The 18,040-nt window shown below is 34.3% G+C and overlaps 1 protein-coding gene across 1 annotated transcript; it reads right to left on the reverse strand.

Annotated features, from left to right (window-relative positions):
- Positions 1 to 955: 955 nt before the first annotated feature.
- On the reverse strand, positions 956 to 12,437 carry LOC100366708 (uncharacterized). The gene is made up of 8 exons (XM_002734697.4): positions 12,359 to 12,437; positions 10,028 to 10,151; positions 9,202 to 9,264; positions 8,311 to 8,448; positions 7,879 to 7,932; positions 6,428 to 6,586; positions 4,165 to 4,395; positions 956 to 1,947 (listed from the first exon to the last, which is right to left on the reverse strand). The coding sequence occupies exons 2-8, from the start codon at positions 10,139 to 10,141 to the stop codon at positions 1,690 to 1,692; spliced, it is 1,017 nt and encodes a 338-aa protein (XP_002734743.3). The 5' UTR covers positions 10,142 to 10,151; positions 12,359 to 12,437; the 3' UTR covers positions 956 to 1,689.
- Between the last annotated feature and the right edge of the window lie 5,603 nt (positions 12,438 to 18,040).

The raw sequence follows: 18,040 nt of genomic DNA on the forward strand, positions 1-18,040 counted from the left end.
TAGTAATAGTGCAAATATATAAAATTGTCGTTTTTCAAAAGGTTCTGCAAGACACCACCTATTTTACCTAATAAATATTTAAATACTATAAATAAATAAATATAACATACCTTTAATTAAAATTAAGTCTTTTCATCAGAAAAGACCAATTAAAAATGCAGGTACAACTATAGTTTAAGGCAGACATTTCAAGAATGAAGAGAAAGAAATACAAATTTGGGGGAAACCATACTCAGTTCAGAGAAAATTAATTTATAAAATAGCATATTTTGTCTGTTTTAGAGCATTTTACCACTGTTTCTTATGGCATGTATATATATATATATATATATATATATATATATATATATATATATATATATATATATATATATATATATATATATATCTATAATTGAATCAATGACATAGGGCAAACATATTATAGAAAGTGTTTTAGAAGATACTGGTAACCACTGCTAAAACTGCCATTGTATGCATAATAATTGACAGTTTTTTTGGAAAACAGACTGACAATGAACAAAAGAGTAGCATTCTATATAAATATAAAATAAAATGTACCAGTAACTGACAGTTCTTGTCTACAAATGGCATAAATATTTCAAACTATTAAATTTTTTCATATACATAACTGCCCGATTGTAGAATAGAAAAATAAGTTGTTCTTTTATTGTCAACAACCTGCATAAAATATACTGTAGAATACTTTATTTTCGCTTGGAATTTGTTTTTGCTATTTTCGCTGAACGGATGATTCCGTGAAAATAAAATCCAGCGAATATACTTTTTTTCCTATATTTCACATTAAACTCATCAAAAATCAGAGAAAATAAATTCCATACAAAACGCTCAATAAGTCTTTTCAGCGAAAATTAATTCCAGCGAAAATAAAGTATTCCACAGTATTTCACCTTATTTAAATTATAAAAAAATAGACTAGTTAGCACTCCAGTGGTTTTGTTGTAAATAGATAATTTTAACCTAAATATTCTTACCATAATTATATTAAATTTTATACAAAGCACCATACTCCTGTGGAATCTAATTGATTATTTTTTGATGGACCGATACGATTCCCAAATTCTGAATTTATATTATTGTATCTCCTCTGATAAAAATTTAATTTACAATGTACCTATTTTAATATTAATTCCGTGTGGAAGAAAAACTTTCCTGATAATATTAATGACATGGACACTGCTTTACTGCATCAGCTGTGAATTGGTATTCAATAAAAATGCTAATATACTAGAAAGTACAGTGTATTTACGGAAATTAATAACATATTTCACGACTCTCACTCTCACTCACAATCGCAGTTGATTTACTTGGAACATAGATTCCATCAAATCTATGTGTAAACTTCAAAGCAATTCTTCAGGGAAACATATTTTGGGTAGTGTAACTACTATCATTAATACAGCTGGTGAGAAACATTAAATAGTGAAATAAATTAGTTTTGAAGTCATGGGGTATTATTAGGTTAAGTCAAATGTCGCTCTGACCATTGTAAAATTGTACATTGACAAAGAATTGTGATTCGTCAAATGGTATGATCTAGAGTTATTTTTTTAATTTAACAATTTATGTTAATTTGATATAAAAATTAATTTCTTCAAAATAATCATATATTGTTCAAAAAAAACTATTTTAATAATTTAAAGATGGAATCAATAATGATTGATACTGTCAATGGTATCTTGAAGTTGGTGACCACATATCAGGATTGTTTCCAAAAATATCTTTAAGGTCCTCTGTGCATTCATCAAGCTTCATTACCGTGTTCGTGGATAACTGGATTAGTTTACAATTATCGATAACTTGTTGGGCATTCCTAGCACCAACGATCACTGCTGACACTCCTTGCTGAGCTAGTATCCATGACAATGATGCCGCTGTCATGGAAACACTGGCATCATGGCAAACATCTTTAATTTCACTGATTGCCTGTAATTGATGAGATTAAATAAAAGTATAATTATTAGAATGTATTTTAGGGATAAATGGGTTATATATCTCTCCAAGGTCAAGGTGAACGCATGTAGTTAGGCTCAGAAAAAAATATCATATTTATAGTCATTGAGCAGTCGTCCAAAAAAAAAATTAAACCTTCTGGGAACAAATCACAATAAAAGCACATTTGAAAACAGGCATGCATCATATTTTTTTCTAAGTCTTTTTTTCCCATGGTGCATCATAATTCTTGTTTAAAAAGACAAAATAATGACTTTTATTATCCCTTGTTTCGCGAAACAGCCGAATGAACAGGAGCCAAAAATGAAATAAAATAAAATTTTATTTCAGTGTAATTTCTCGCGCCCGCCGACTTGTAAGTGCAATAAATTGCTAAAATAAATTTATTTATATCTTCATTTTTTTCCCGCCCGCCGCATAACAAACCCAAGTTGTAATTTCGTGAGAGTATCATGATCAAAGTACCGAAGTCTCGCGCAGATGAGAAACAAGGTTATACATGGAATAAAATATTATTTCATTTTTTCTCTCCGATCAATGATCTCACTTACAATTCTTTGAGAATCACACAAATCTAATTTGAACAAGTCATTGTCAATGACACGTCCCCGTTCCGTTCATATTTGAGTGACATATACATTCAAAGCAGATCATGACCGAAATGCACCTGCATATGTACAACACATTGTACTAAATCTGAACAAAATCTATCCATGCATGACTGAGATCCGGTTCCGGAATTGTGAAAATACGTGATTTTGATGCATTTTCGGCCTTAAAATGGCCATCATTCAGCTATTGTTAAGCGGATCATGAAACAAATGCACATATCTATTTGTGACATAATGTACCATGTGTGTGTGAAGTTTGAACTTGATCAATCCAGACATGTCTCGGATACGGATCCAGAACTGAATTCTTTAACAAAATGGCCGCCATTCAGCCATTTCGAACTTGGTCCGAAAAAAAAAAATGACGTGCATCAAGGTCCTATTATGTTTAATGTATGTACCAAATTTGAACGAAATCCGTCCATGCATAACTGAGATCCGGGTCCGGAATAGTGAAAATGTGCGATTTCAATGCATTTTCGGCCTTAAAGCGACCCCCATTTGGCTATCGTTAATGAGATCATGAAACAAATGCACATACATATTTGTGACATGATGTACCTTGTGTGTGTGAAGTTTGAACTCGATCAATCCAGACATGCCTTGGATACAGATCCAGAACTGAATTCTTTAAAACAAAATGGCCGCCAGTCGGCCATTTCGAACTTGATCCGAAAAAAAAAAAGACGTGCATCAAGGTCCTATTATGTTCAATGTATGTACCAAATTTGAACGAAATCCGTCCCTGCATAACTGAGATCCGGGTCCGGAATGGTGAAAATGTGCGATTTCAATGCATTTTCGGCCTTAAAGCGGCCGCCATTTGGCTATCGTTAATGAGATCATGAAAAAAATGCACATACATATTTGTGACATGATGTACCTTGTGTGTGTGAAGTTTGAACTCGATCAATCCAAGCATGTCTCAGATACGGATCCAGAACTGAATTCTTTAAAATAAAATGGCCGCCAGTCGGCTATTTCAAACCCGATCCAAAAAAAAAATGACGTGCATCAAGGTCCTATTATGTTTAATGTATGTACCAAATTTGAACAAAATCCGTCCATGCATAACTGAGATCCGGGTCCGGAATGGTGAAAATGTGCGATTTTGATGCATTTTCGGCCTTAAAATGGCCGCTATTCGGCTATCGTTAATCGGATCATGAAAAAAATGCATGTGCATATATCCCATATAATGTGCGATGTATGAGTGAAGTTTGAACTTAATCGGTCCATGCATGTTCGAGATACAGGTGATCACGGACGGACGGACGGACAGACGGACGGACGGACGGACGCACACAGGGCAAAACATAAGTCCCCGTTTTCGGACTACGTCCGAACGGGGACTAAAAAAAGAATTAATTTTATTTTTTTTCCACCCTCCTCAAAAAAAATGCCTTATAAAAACTCAAGAAACAAGAAATAAAAAGAGTCTGGCCTTATCTGTTTGCTGAAATAGACCATAAGTATGGATGAACAAATATATTAATAAAAGGACTTCACATAATGGACTGATCAATCCGTTTTCAGACAAATAAATTCAATATTTCAATAAAATAGTAAATTGTTATACTTTGAAGGTTTCTTTTTCGGCGCCAATTTGACCATGTATTGAAAGTTTAGTACTGTCCTTTCCAAAATGTCTGGTACGTCGACGTCCTTCTGGTACATCACCAGGTTTCAAAAAACGCCCTGACAAGAGACCTTGCTGCAATGGAGAGTACGCTAGAATACCGATATTTCGCTTTAGACATTCTGGTATGATTTCAGCTTCTATAGCACGCCATAACAAATTATAAGGTAGCTACAAATAAAATGAAATTAAGATAAAGGTTAAAGGTTGTTGATGGAATAACTACTGTAAAAATTTGTTTTTCATGAAATTATAAGTAGCTACAAACACACAAAAAAAAATATGAAAATAAAATAAAGCTTGGAGGCTGTCCATTAAAGAACTATTGTAAACTATTGCTTTTTGAGGTAGATTTATTTTTCATGACGACGTTACCATAAAACCTAGCCGGAATAATGTTCAATAACAAATTGGTACCCGGTATGTATGGTAAATTGTGTAACGAGGGTGTTACATATACATAACATGTGTATTCATTATGGCTGGAGTAGAGCATTGAATATAATTACTCTAATTGGAAATCAAATAAATGTATAAAATTACATAGAAATTTCTTATAAATGCAATAATAATAATACAGTAATAATAATATAAAATAATAATAATAATAATATACTTTATTTCATCTTTAGAAATACAAAATTTCTATTAATGACTAGCAATAAAATGTGTACTTCAAAAACTAGACTAAAATACAGTACAAAATAACATTGAAAAAAAAAAGAATTAACAGGTACCCCCCCCCCAGGTACATAGTAAAGTCTAAATAAAGTAATCACTGATTACGCTTTTTAAATGCTGTAAAAGCAAAATATGCTAACTTAGCTATATTTTTACTATTATCTGTCTGCATCAAGTAAATAATTTTCAAGGCTGTTTAATATTTGATCTAGGAATTTAATGTGTGCAAATAGATCTTGATGCAGAGAGTGGTATTCAGGGGAACACGACATCTTGAAATGGATTTCATCCTCAATGGAATTCATATTGCAATGGCTACTAATTCTCTCCATGATTGGTGTTTTAAGCCGTTATATATCTACCTGTTTCGATACAAACATTATTACTCGTCCTGAATTTTGCTAAATTTATTATGTGCCAAATATGGTTCATAACTGTACTCCATTTTAAATTTTGTAAAAATTCTTAGTTTGCTACCATCTTTTGTAATCTGTGCTCTCCCCAAAGACTATTATGTATTTACTTGTGTTTACAGTGTTTATAAGTTTTTTTGAATGTACCTTAGCTTTGACAAGTTATCTTCAGAAAGCGAATTTAGATTATTATTTTTAAAGATATTTTTTTATGGAAGATATCAAAGTATAGTCGTAAGAAAAATTATTTTGCTCATTGTAAGCCAAATTTTGTGATATTACTGTAAAACATGTTGAAAAAGCAACTTGCAATTTTAGCAAATTGTGGTGAAATGACGTAATAGTGAAATGTTGATTTAGCCAATCTTTCTTGTCATTGTTGATTTCCTGTTTTCACAATACTTGTCTGTCGCACGCCAAAACAAATGCGCGCAGTTATGACCTCCAGAAAAACTGTCAAGTGTAAGTTGATTATGTTCGCAATGAAAAAAAAATGATTCAACAGAGATTTGAAAAAGCGGGTATCGTTGCTGCGTCACATCTAGAACATTGACCTTTTATATTGGGACTCAAACATTACAAAGTACTACTAATTTCCGTAATAATATATCAGTATCACTTCATTTATTTTCATTGAAATAATGACCTCATGAATAAGTTTATTTTTTTGTGTTAATTTACTTTTCAATAAAGTGTATCGGTATCTGTCATGTCAGTACGTTTTTTTTTTGTGTTGTTTACAAAGTGTGATTGGAGAAAAAAGACGTTGTTTGGCGGACATTTTGAATTTATAATAAAGTCATTAGTGACATCGTGAATTAGCGAATCAGTTCTCTCGCTAAATTCGCTAAAAAGACATGCTCGTTAAAAAGACATGTTTTACAGTATCTTCTGGAAGTTCCCTTAACCAGCATGATAATTTGAGCATCTATCAAGAGTGGATAGCTGACTAACCCAATTGCAATATGATTATAGATAAATACATGATCGGACATGTTTCAGGCTATTTAACAAAATGCGGCTGACCATGATCAACCATTGTGATTGGCGGCCAAAAGCTGGTTCATTAACATATTGGTATCTCCGCAGATCTATTTTTAGTACAATACCTGATTTGTGCACACACTGCCCTCAGCATCGTATACATCATTCAAGTCTTTCGGTCCAAAATTACAGACACCATAGGCACGTATTCTTCCCTTTGACTGTTGTCTTTTCAGTTCATCTACAGTCTCTTTCATGTTTTTACAATTCACTGCCCAGTGAGCCTACATGAATCAAACAGAACACGAGTGTGTGTGTATTTCCAAGCAAACTTATATGATCATGGCACTCAGATGACATAAATTCTGCGACAAATGATCACTCATTGGGACTCTTAGAAACCATAAATTTTTCACCAGTTTTTATATTTGTTAAGTTTAATCATAACCATTTAACATCAGAAATAAAAACAAGCAGCCTGTCGACTCCACTGTTAGCAACGCACATTTCAATTAAAGAACTGAAGATATCATTAGAAAATGAACAATATGTATACATGTACCGTAGTATCAAATCAATCAGACTTTGTTGTTTTCAACGAGAATTTGAAAATATATTTTTTTTATCAAAATTGACAAAAATATTTACGAAAATTAGAAAATTGAAGATATCATCATGAAATGAACAAATCTAAGAGAGGTCTACCCAAGGTACATATACACCAAGTATGAAAGCATTCAGGCTTGTGGTTTTCAAGAAGAAGTCGAAACCGTAAAAAGTGGACACAAACACCAACGGACAATCACTCATATGATAAGCTCCGCTTGACAAAGTCAACACCGGAGCTAATAAAAGCCGTTGTCACTTCTTCTAAAAAACAATGAAGCAGCCTGCTATATACTTGTTATGCGTTTTCTCATTGAATGATAACAAAAGCTGTTTCACAAAATAAGTAGAATCAGACAAATATTCTCATCTCTGGTGAGTGAGAACAACATTGAACAGTGTCGGCAAAAACCATAAAAACTGACACCAAAAGCCAATACTATGGATATCGCCAAGGCAGGAATGCAATGTCAAGCATACACACCAACTACTGTGATTTTTATTTTAAGTAACTGTAATAACATCTGATGTGTAATGTACGTGTAAAATATATCCAGGCATGTAAGACATGTGGTTTCTTGAAATAGTTAAACAAAATGGCTGCCAGTCAGCCATTTGGCTATGATGTTGACAAAAATGTGATAAAATAATTCATGAGAAAAAATTATCAGCCATCAGAATTACTATTCAAATCATTTCAATGAGTCCTCATAAAAATTTGGGATAGTGATCTAGTGTTAATGTCAAAACCTGTATACTGATCCATTTCAGAATTGAAAGAAAAGAAATTCTTCACTTTGAATATATTTATTTGTATCTACAATTTGTACATGGCTTGAATCTTAACACACCAGCTGACACCAATTATTTCCATTTATTGCAGGTATCCATGGTGAATGTGATGTATTAATACATCTTATTCAGTTTTTGATTTGCATCATGAGGGATAAATATAAAATGGGATAATTACCTGATAAAGATCAATGTAGTCTGTTTGTAAAGAACGTAGACTTTCTGTAAGTGCCTGTGAAACAGAAAAAACAAGCCATGCATGGCACAGTCCCTGTCAGTTAGCGAATTTATGATATATAGTTTTGTTTGTAATATAGCTGGAATATAAACATGTCAGGAATATGATTATGATGATTGTTTAACATTTAAATGATTGACATTTGTATAATGTATGATGTATGTGTGAAGTTTGATTGTGATTGGTCCGGGCATTTCTAAGATACAGGTCCGATACACACACGCGGACGCACAGACACACATGGACGGATGGACGCACGGAGGTCAAAACACAAGTCCCCGTTTTCGGACTGTGTCTGAACGGGGACTAAAAAATGAATTGAATGAATGAAGAACTTGTAGCGATAGTGCAAACAAACAAATAAATAAATACCTTTTCTATATCTTCAGGGGAATAGGAACATGGCTTTCCATTTCTATAACTCCCAAATTTGGTTGCTATGACAGCATCTTTTCTCCTATTGCCAAGGCATTTACCAAGAACTTTTTCTGAACAATGGTTTCCATATGCCTATAAACACAAATTTTATAAGGATTTATTGTATCATACCACATTATTGTTCTGTACATCAGAAAAAAAAGTTGTGTTTCTGATCTTTGTGCGTACCTCCAAAAAAAGTCGATTTCACTTATTTCACCACTGCAGAGTATCTCCCGTTAACAAATTGACGAAATCTGTAAATTTTGTGCCTTTTTAAATATTTACCAAAAATAAAATATCACCTTACCACCACATTTTTGAAACCATATGGCATGTACATTTTGACCAGAAACACTTTATTTTTCGGTTTTCCTGAATAATTTTATTGTAATACTATGAAATGATCAAAATTTGAGTGAAAAAAAGTATAGGCAGAGGTTTGCTTCAAAATCAGAAATATTGTTTTTTTATTTCAAAAAATTCACATCACCAATATAGTCATCAAGAAAATTTAAAGAAAATAAACAAAGCAAATAATTATAAAGAAATTCATAAAATAAGAAAAATACAGTATTAAAATTTCTTTATGAAAACTTTTGGCGTTAGAAAGATTTTCAGAATCACAATACAATGAAAGCTCACACATATGGAGGAAGCCAGACATGAAGGTTACATCCCCCCCATCCCCACCCCACTGACAAGTTGTAAAGTACATAACATTTCATGTGAATCATCAGGACATCATCAGATAAATATATCGTAAAAATTGCTAGCGGTGAATATTTAAAACAGTTTGCAGGAGACTTTAATTATACATTACTTTCACCACACCGGAATACTCACCTCTGCTGTATCAAAAAAATTAACTCCGAGTTCCAGGGCTTTGTCAACTATTGCTCTAGATGTCTGTGATGAAGAAAATCAAGATATCAATAACACATGGCCTGTTGAAAACCTCCATGGATATCCGATATGAATGGTATATAATAATATCATCAGGTAATAGGTTATGTTATATATTTGGAGAGAAATGAATTAAGCATGCATTGCTTGTTTTATGAAATTCATTCGTCTAAACAGAGAATAAAAAAAGGTGATTGTCATTTTTGCAATAAATATATCGTACTACACAGTAATTCACTGAACTTAGTACTTAGTACATTACAGTGAAGGGCACAAAGCCGGGCTTTGTTTATAAATTATCATCAGCTTTCATTCAAATTCAAATAATCAATAGTGATTGGCTAAGCATTGGACAGACACGATGTGCACATGTGATATAGCAACTGCGACCACCCACATAATCAAAATGTTCAACTAATTTATTAATAATTAATTAATTAATTAATTAATTACTAGTAATTAATTAATAAATCAACTTTAGTTCTAGTTAACGAGAGGAAGTCACCGCGAAGCATGCGTTTGAATTCCATGTAAACAAACAATATATTGTACACATGTTGTATATGCCGCTATATCAAGACCTTTAACTGGAGCTAAAGTTGATGTCACAATAAGATTTCTGGATTGGTCAATTCTAACAACCATTTTTACTTATAAAAATGTATATTCATAAAATGTTGGTAACGACCACCACTACTTTATCCCCTTTACAGTACTGTTTACTTATGACACTGGTTCAGTATTTTTGTAACAATCCCTAACTAACCTCTTCTTTTTGTGGAGGCCATGACATATCATCTTCACCGGAATTGAACTGCCAGCATCCAATACACACCCTGGATACACTCAGCTCTGTTCCTGGTAAGGTAATCTTTTCCATACTTTATAAACTATAAACATAATGCAGAAATACAAGGTGTGATATTAAATAATAAATTCAAATAAAACAATTCCCAAATGTTGAGAATACACCATATTTTAGTCTGTATATGTACATAGTGCTGTTAAAGACTACACTGAATTCCCAGTCAGTATATTGAACATAGAATATTGCACAATGAAACTAGACCATATTTTGTTTCATAGGCTGTATTGGTCATAAAATTACTCAAAAAAGTTATGAAATGAAATTTTTGGTATTTTTCGTCTAGATATTTAGTGACTACACCCTTCAGGGCAAAGCAGCGCATTTATTCTTGTTGAAAACTGTCTAAAACATGCATGTTTCTTATCTGTCAGTTTTGTTTTCTACATACATGTACATCACATCTGTAATATTAATTCACTGAATTTAATACTAATTAAAACAACAATCGACATTGCTGCTTTATGCAAATGATGACATACTTTTACATTATATTATCCATTAAAGAGTTTGTAGTAAACTGCGATACAATTCAAACCTAAATAATAACATTACACAATGCCAAAGTAATTAATTCATAGGCTTTTGACTACTTTTAAAAGCCTTGGGTCAAGAGTACAACAATAGACATTAGAATTTTGTTATCAAAGATATTTCCAACTTTACTATCATAGGCATCATATTCAGCACAACGTTCCATAAAGCTGTAATTCTGTGACTTAAACGTATAAACATACTGTAAAACTGTACAAACTAGACTTGAAAGTTTTTAAAGTTCTGAACAGTAAATAAGAAATACTTCCAAAACAAAGCATTTATAACCACAATACCTTCCGGTTTTGTCTGGCGGTCACAATAATAATGGGCCACTTTAATGGCCATGTCAATAGCAATTGTTGGCGTAAACTTCTCGTTAAAATGTTTAAATTGTAAAAGAAATTGTGAGAGTATATAAACAGTACTGCCTAGGGCACAGAACACTATACAGTAGTTTGATAGAGATTTCTTTTGTGTAAAGAGAGACAGGTTTTTTGTTGTGCGATATTTGCGATGGAATTATTGGAAGAGGACTAATCAGAATAGAATATATCGCTCTAGCTTTGAAGGAAATTTCACATTGTTTTTTTGTTTATAGTGAAAAAAAATAAACTTATTTTAAAATATAAAACACATTTAATGGTAATATACTATCAGTAGCACTCACACTGAAGACAACATGTTTACAAATGTATTTATAGAAATTTATAAACCCAACTGTTTTTATTAGAAACCAGTCTTTCAAATCCAAATGACTGGATTGGCTGGGCTGGGCAGGCACACCTCTCCATGCCATGAAGTTCAATTATTTTACTGATATCAGTGTATGTGAGTGAATAAACTATTTTGAAAGAATTGCTTTCTGATACATATTGAATGTCTCCCAGTAACTCTGGTCTATACTGACAGTACTGCATGTACACAGATACACAGGTATTTCACACACCTGGTATGTGCACAGGCAAGCGAGGTAACGAATTAAAACTGGTTTAACATTATTAATAATGTCAGATCGATTTGAGTTTGTGACAATTGTAAAACCACATTCAATACATGTTTTGTTAGGCTCCGTGGTAGCATTGTTATTTTAGCGTCATACTAGTAACACAAAACAATACACGTACATTCACAATCGATGGTCCGTTCTATTTTGGACATACGATTTAAGTATCAGATTTAACGGGTGTGTCCACGCGTGTGCCTACTGTTTATACCCCAACCCATTTCTAGTCCTGTAATACGTTCAGCTTGCAGTAGTCTGACTACGTGGTGCACAACACGGACCCAGACCCAGACCGTGATACAACACCACAGAGTCTTGAAAAGTCAAGGACCCTCGATCAAATATTTTGGATCGAATCCAATGTCAGCTTAATCCAGGGAGTGTTTAGTGTTTGAAGATCAACGCCCCACCACGAATACGATCGCCGATTATGTTTATTCATCCACAACATTCAGCTCACGTAACTATTTCTGTGCCGATCAGTAAATGTGCACCGTGCTGTAACCCCGAACGGGTTGCTAGCTGCAAAGGAATCCCCAACGCCATGCATACACAGTCGGGAATTTGTTAGATCGCGCATTATCACAAATAATCATTCAATATTTTTACGTAATAACTAATATTGTTAAATATAACATCGAAACATAACGTATAATGTGTGTAGTTATTAGTGACGATAATGCGTACTATACCTGAAGAATATATACGGAACAAGTTCAATGAAAGCCCCGCTATGTAAAACACTGGTCAGGTGATATACGCTTCCCTAGCGCGGCAAATATTTCATTCTGCGAAGTTTGCGATGAAGTTATTGGCAGTGAACAAACTTTAAAATTACTACAACATCAAAGAACTATGTTATACTTAAGGACATTTAGTTTGCCATATAGAGTTTGCTTTATTAAATAGGAGAACGTTAATGTTCAATAGTCGCTGATTCACTAATGGGCTAGGGGGTTTGGCTGGCCTTAAATGGGGTGTATGGGTTTAAGACGTTGTTGGGCAGGAACGAACCATCAAATTAGGAGGTGGGTACATTTTGTCACTTCTATTATCCTATGCAGTGACTACGTCAGCCGACAATGGTGGCCTAATAAGGTATATACATATTATATAATTGTTACACACCGTGATTTAGTTGCACAGAACCTTATTGCATTATGATGTGACACTTTTATTTAAAAATTGTCAAACCGTGACTATTTAATAAATAAATCTTTCCAATGTTCACAATGACTTTAAACTTGTGATTGATCTAGTGCAACAAATTTAACACTCAATTATAGTAAATCCTCATTAGTTAGATAAAAAAAAGGAGGAGTGGGGGAAACTAGATCAATATTTTGAAAGCTTTTTTACGAGTAAAACATGGTCCAACTCATTCAGAATTCCAGACCATTATTTTATTAAAATACAGGAGGGTTATTGACACATAGAAAGTGGCATTAACAATATATGTCATTTTCTGTGTATTAACTATTTAAGTGTTTCGCAGTGAATTCGCATCCACTGAGAATAATAAAAATAAAATATCACACAAAATACCGTTTTGAGCGTTTTAAAAATCAGTACTACAACTATGAATACACGCCCGTTTACTCCTTCGGAAAGCATCTCTCTTAATTTCCTCCTCTTCTACCTCGCCCCTGTCATACCACTGGTTATGAATTAGTTTTTATTGTGATTTACATAACAAATAATAAGAATAAAAACAAAGTAAAAGTGTGTCTTGTAATTATGACAATGACAATGACTCACATCCCACCCAAATAATTTGTATTATGATTAAGTACGACCGCAAAAAATATGCCTTTTATTCAGAATAATTAAATACCTCGTCTCCAAATAATCCCACTCAAAACAATGGTTATGAATTTATTTGTATTATGATTTACGTAGAACCATCAAAACCAAAACCCCAAATGCAATTTTAGTTGTCAACTGAGCCTCAACTTTTCCCAAATCTCCGGGAGTGCAGTGACTGCTTTAAAGGACAGTTGCTGTTTTTTCTATGCGGGACCAATCATCAAATCCCAACATTTCTTAGAGTGTCTTACCCTGTCCCCAGATTAAGAGGAAGTCCTCACTGTTGCAAATCGAAACTACAAGCAAATATACAGCTGAAATACACGATTTTAAGTCCCAACTCTGCAAATGAGCCTCACCACTGTGAGCAGATGTACTCAGTGTTATGTACTCTTACAATGCCTGATTTGACATAGACAATTAAAATCTCAGACATCACAAACAACAAGTAGAATACAATTCTACACACAAATAAAGCCTACTTTAATCATGGCCAGAATGACCTTCCCAGTTACATGCTGGAAAAATATGTCCACCATGAAGAACACCTGGGTGAAAGTGGTCAAACTTACAAATGCACCTTGCCACTGTAAGAAGATGCACTACCACCTGTATATAAATACCCCATCACATTGTCCCAAAAAGACAGCTTTAGTGAATATGCTTCACCTGTTCATTGTTAATAAGCACCATTTCTCTATGTGGTGGCCAGGGCAAATTGCTTATTGGAGGTGCTGCCCCCAAGCTTGACTACATGCCCCAAAACATGGACATGATTGTCGCCAACACCACCATGACCATAGCCATGAGGAATCATACCACTCGAAATTATGAAGGGATGGGTTATGTCGCATTGATGGGACTCTCAAGAGTATAAACATAAAACAGTTGACAAACCTCGGCTGCCCCAAGACGAAGAAGATTTCTTCTGTGTTGTTAAAAATGTAGGACACCTTGAGATCTGAATCAGGAGGTAGGAGTTCAGTCACAGTTCATGTCCATTTCCCCCATACTGAATTTATTGCTGCAGATTTGTGTCACAAGTGGGCTTAGTTTGGGCATCGAAACATACAAAAATATAGCAGATTGAAGCTGCTGTTTTACTCTTTGTTTGGTCGCACTTAGGACCCCATACTTTGGTTGTCAGGGCATCAAAATCAGCTTAGATGAATGCTACCGAAAGCTGTTCATGATCGCTCTGGAAGGTAAACTTGTTTTCGCCCTCTCCAGGTGTCGCATACGACTTATTTACTACTTCCGTGTCACTGAGAATGTTCTAGAACCGTACTGTGTCTGGGTGGAATATTCTAGATTTTTTTTAGAAACTGGTTGAATAGGTAATAGAACACTGTAGGAGGCAATAGAAGGTAATGGAACATTCTAGAAATTTATTGTAAATTCCAGACTCATTATGTATGCTGATGTAATGGTCTATTTATAGACAGTGTGGGTATATATAGGGAAGTTGTTCAGCACTGAGATCAGATCGGAGATCTCGTTGAATTGTATTGGAGTTTAAGTATCTAATTATTGGAGTAGTGGAGTTTTACCGCGTTATTGTACTTGATGTTTGCAGAGTATAATAATACCAGTACCAGTTGAAACCTCATCTGTTGGCTCCGTGTTCGTATTTTATCATCACCGCCAGGGAAGTCTTTTTGTTACTGTTGCCATTTTTGGTATTTGAACCATCACACCTGTACTATACCAATTACGGTAATATTACGTTGCGTGTGACACCAGGAATCTCAACTCATTGCTGTTTGACATTTGCCATTCTGGCTTGTGAGCCTCTAGCTGTGTAAGCAGTGCTCACAGAATTCTTCACACCACCTAAAGTTTGACTGATCACACAGATCATGAAATTTGATTGATTATGGCGGTATGACGGGATTGGTTACTTACTGAGGTGATGCACAACAACACTCTTATTCTATTCAAATATGTTGACGACCAGATTGTTCTGTTGTTTTGTTTTACTTCAGGGTAAGAGAGATGGAAGTTGGGGTACTTAGAGGACCTGTTCTGTCAGCCCATTGAAGACAGCTAACATCTCGGATTTTTACATCGATGACCACTTTTTTGACTTCTGTGAAATCAGCACTGTCCAGCCAAAAAAGAGTCATAACATTCACTCAAAATAGAGGATTGCTTAGGGAAGTGTGCATTGGTGATAACGCACAGTTCCAGGATGTAGAAATTGATGACAGTCAATGGCTTCTGCAACACAACGACGAAGAAATACAGGAGTCTTGCTTGCAGAGGAACACTGTGATTCTTACAAGTTCTTACAAGTCTCACAGTCTCACAGAATGATGATTGATGTCTGTATCACTTGTCTTACAATATCACAGCAGCAACACACAGAGTACTCAGTTGAAATGGTGGACCACAACTGTCCTCAGTCTAGCCTATTTATATGCATAAATGGCCCAGATTCAGGGACACCACTTGGGTTTCCACATGAGCCAATCAGAATGTGGCCTTGCTAGCGGCTGTCTTACGTAAGCAAGTCAGTAGATCGTAAACATCCTTTGTTATGTAAATCACAAGCACACCTGTTAGATTCCAATTGTCCTTCCACAGTTGTGAACAAGTATGACCTGTCAATCACCTTTATGACAGTTATAACACGGCAATGCACACCGCCTCTTCCCATGATTCCAGGTAATATAAAACAACATAGAGTAAAGGATGCTGACAGAGTCCATTTCTGAAGCTCTCTATGAATAACAGGGAGAACCTGTCTAGAGCCTCATTGATCTTGTCAGATTATAGAACAGCATCCTGCTTGTGTATTCCTCAGTGTTATTAGAGTTGTCTGAAGTTGGGAGAGCGAGTTGAAATATATTCTGAAAGATATATTGTATTTACGAGTTTCTGGTGAAGCTGAGGTTGTACCTACTCCAAGACGGCTGTGCAAAAAAGATGAACTTAGACATTTCCATCTTTCACCACCTAATGTAAGACTATATTACCCCTGACGTCTACCTGAAGATATGCTCATCTGTATTTGTATCATTGAACACATCGTCTTCAAGTAGTCAGTGAGTTGTTCACTACGCTTTTAGTACAGGGTGGGGGTCAACTCTCTGTGATGTCTTTCCTTGTTTCTTATTGGCCCTATAAGGTGAAGGTCGTTATCAATTAGACAGTAAAAGCTGTTTGCTTCTTCAATGCTTTGGTGATCGCTTCATTAAGAATGTTGCTAACAACACAAACTGGCGTTGGCGCTTGTCATTCAGCTAACAGCTGGTCGATGTATTCATTCAGAATCGCAATACTGAATGTAAATATACCTTTTCGGGGAGATATTTTTAGCAAACCAATCACGTGACTGACATTGGGGAATAATCAGTCAGTAGGTAGCTTTTTATTTGACATTGACTTAAACGTGACTACATGTTGCAATTTTTACATCAATTCATGTATACCATAAAGACCATATATCTTTGTTTTATACTGACGTGGAAACGTAGTGTGGTTTTGTTCTTATCGATTCGTTGTCAGTCATTAGATCACCATCTGCCAACAAGTCTAGACAGTATGTTCGGATTAAATATTTTAATTTATATTATAATGATGGTGTTCCGGATGTTGTCAACAGTATTAGATCTTATTAGCGTATCATTTCAGTGTAATGTATATTAGTGGAATATGTGAATATCCACATGTGTATGTATTCTGCTTAGTATGCTCTATTATTAAAATCAGACTGCGTGGTTATAATTCCTGTACTACCGGATGTTATGGTTAAATATTAACATGTGAAAGATTTGCTCCTGAATTTGTCCCAAGGGTATATTCAATGCGATTTTCAAATGTATCTTCCCATCAATGTGACATTTTGTGGCCATGTTTGACATGGTATAAAATATACTAAAATTATCTTAATTAAAACCAAAAGTATGAACCATTAGAATAAACTTCATTCTGAATATCACCTAAATCTACTGAACACAAATAATAAATAAAACAACGACATGCACACCAAATCTGTGTATTTTGTCCAAAAATAATGATGTACACAATAACTGTGAAGTTCAATACTAGCGCAGTTTGAGAACTGCAACAATATTAGCTCAGAAATACATAACATTTGGACGCTGCATAACGTATGTGGCGAGTGTGTTGTGGTGACAATTGTATTCGTTCAGAAAATTACTCTATCTAAACTAAATTACAGAATAATAGAAATGAAGAAAACTCTAGACACAACTGTTTATTTATAATGTATATACGACACAATGAGACCTCTGTAAAAATGCATGCAACAAGGCCAATGTTAAATGCCGACAAAAAAAAAAAAACAAAAAAAAAAAACGTGCGTTGATGCGTTATCGACAAGAAAAGTACAAAATGATGTACAAACAAGCTATACATTTCATAATTTTCTGTTTGCCGAGTTACAAGCTAAGAACCATCATTTCTGACGTACACTGACTATACGTGATTATTACGTAATTATGGAAGGTGACGCACCATTTAATATACAAATGCTCCTATCATGCTTGGTGTATCGATATTTAATAATTAACTCACAGAATGATTAGCAGCTCACTAAAGCT

Source organism: Saccoglossus kowalevskii, chromosome 7, assembly GCF_978046115.1.
Source record: "Saccoglossus kowalevskii chromosome 7, keSacKowa6.1, whole genome shotgun sequence".
Taxonomy (NCBI): Eukaryota; Metazoa; Hemichordata; class Enteropneusta; family Harrimaniidae; genus Saccoglossus; species Saccoglossus kowalevskii.

Coding starts and splice junctions, on each gene's coding strand:
- LOC100366708 (XM_002734697.4), bottom strand. CDS start 10,141: ATGGAAAAGATTACCTTACCAGGAACAGAGCTGAGTGTATCCAGGGTG. Junction 6,587..7,878: donor ACTACATTGATCTTTATCAG/GTAATTATCCCA, acceptor TGATTCATGTAG/GCTCACTGGGCAGTGAATTG. Junction 1,948..4,164: donor CCGAAAAAGAAACCTTCAAA/GTATAACAATTT, acceptor CATCAATTACAG/GCAATCAGTGAAATTAAAGA.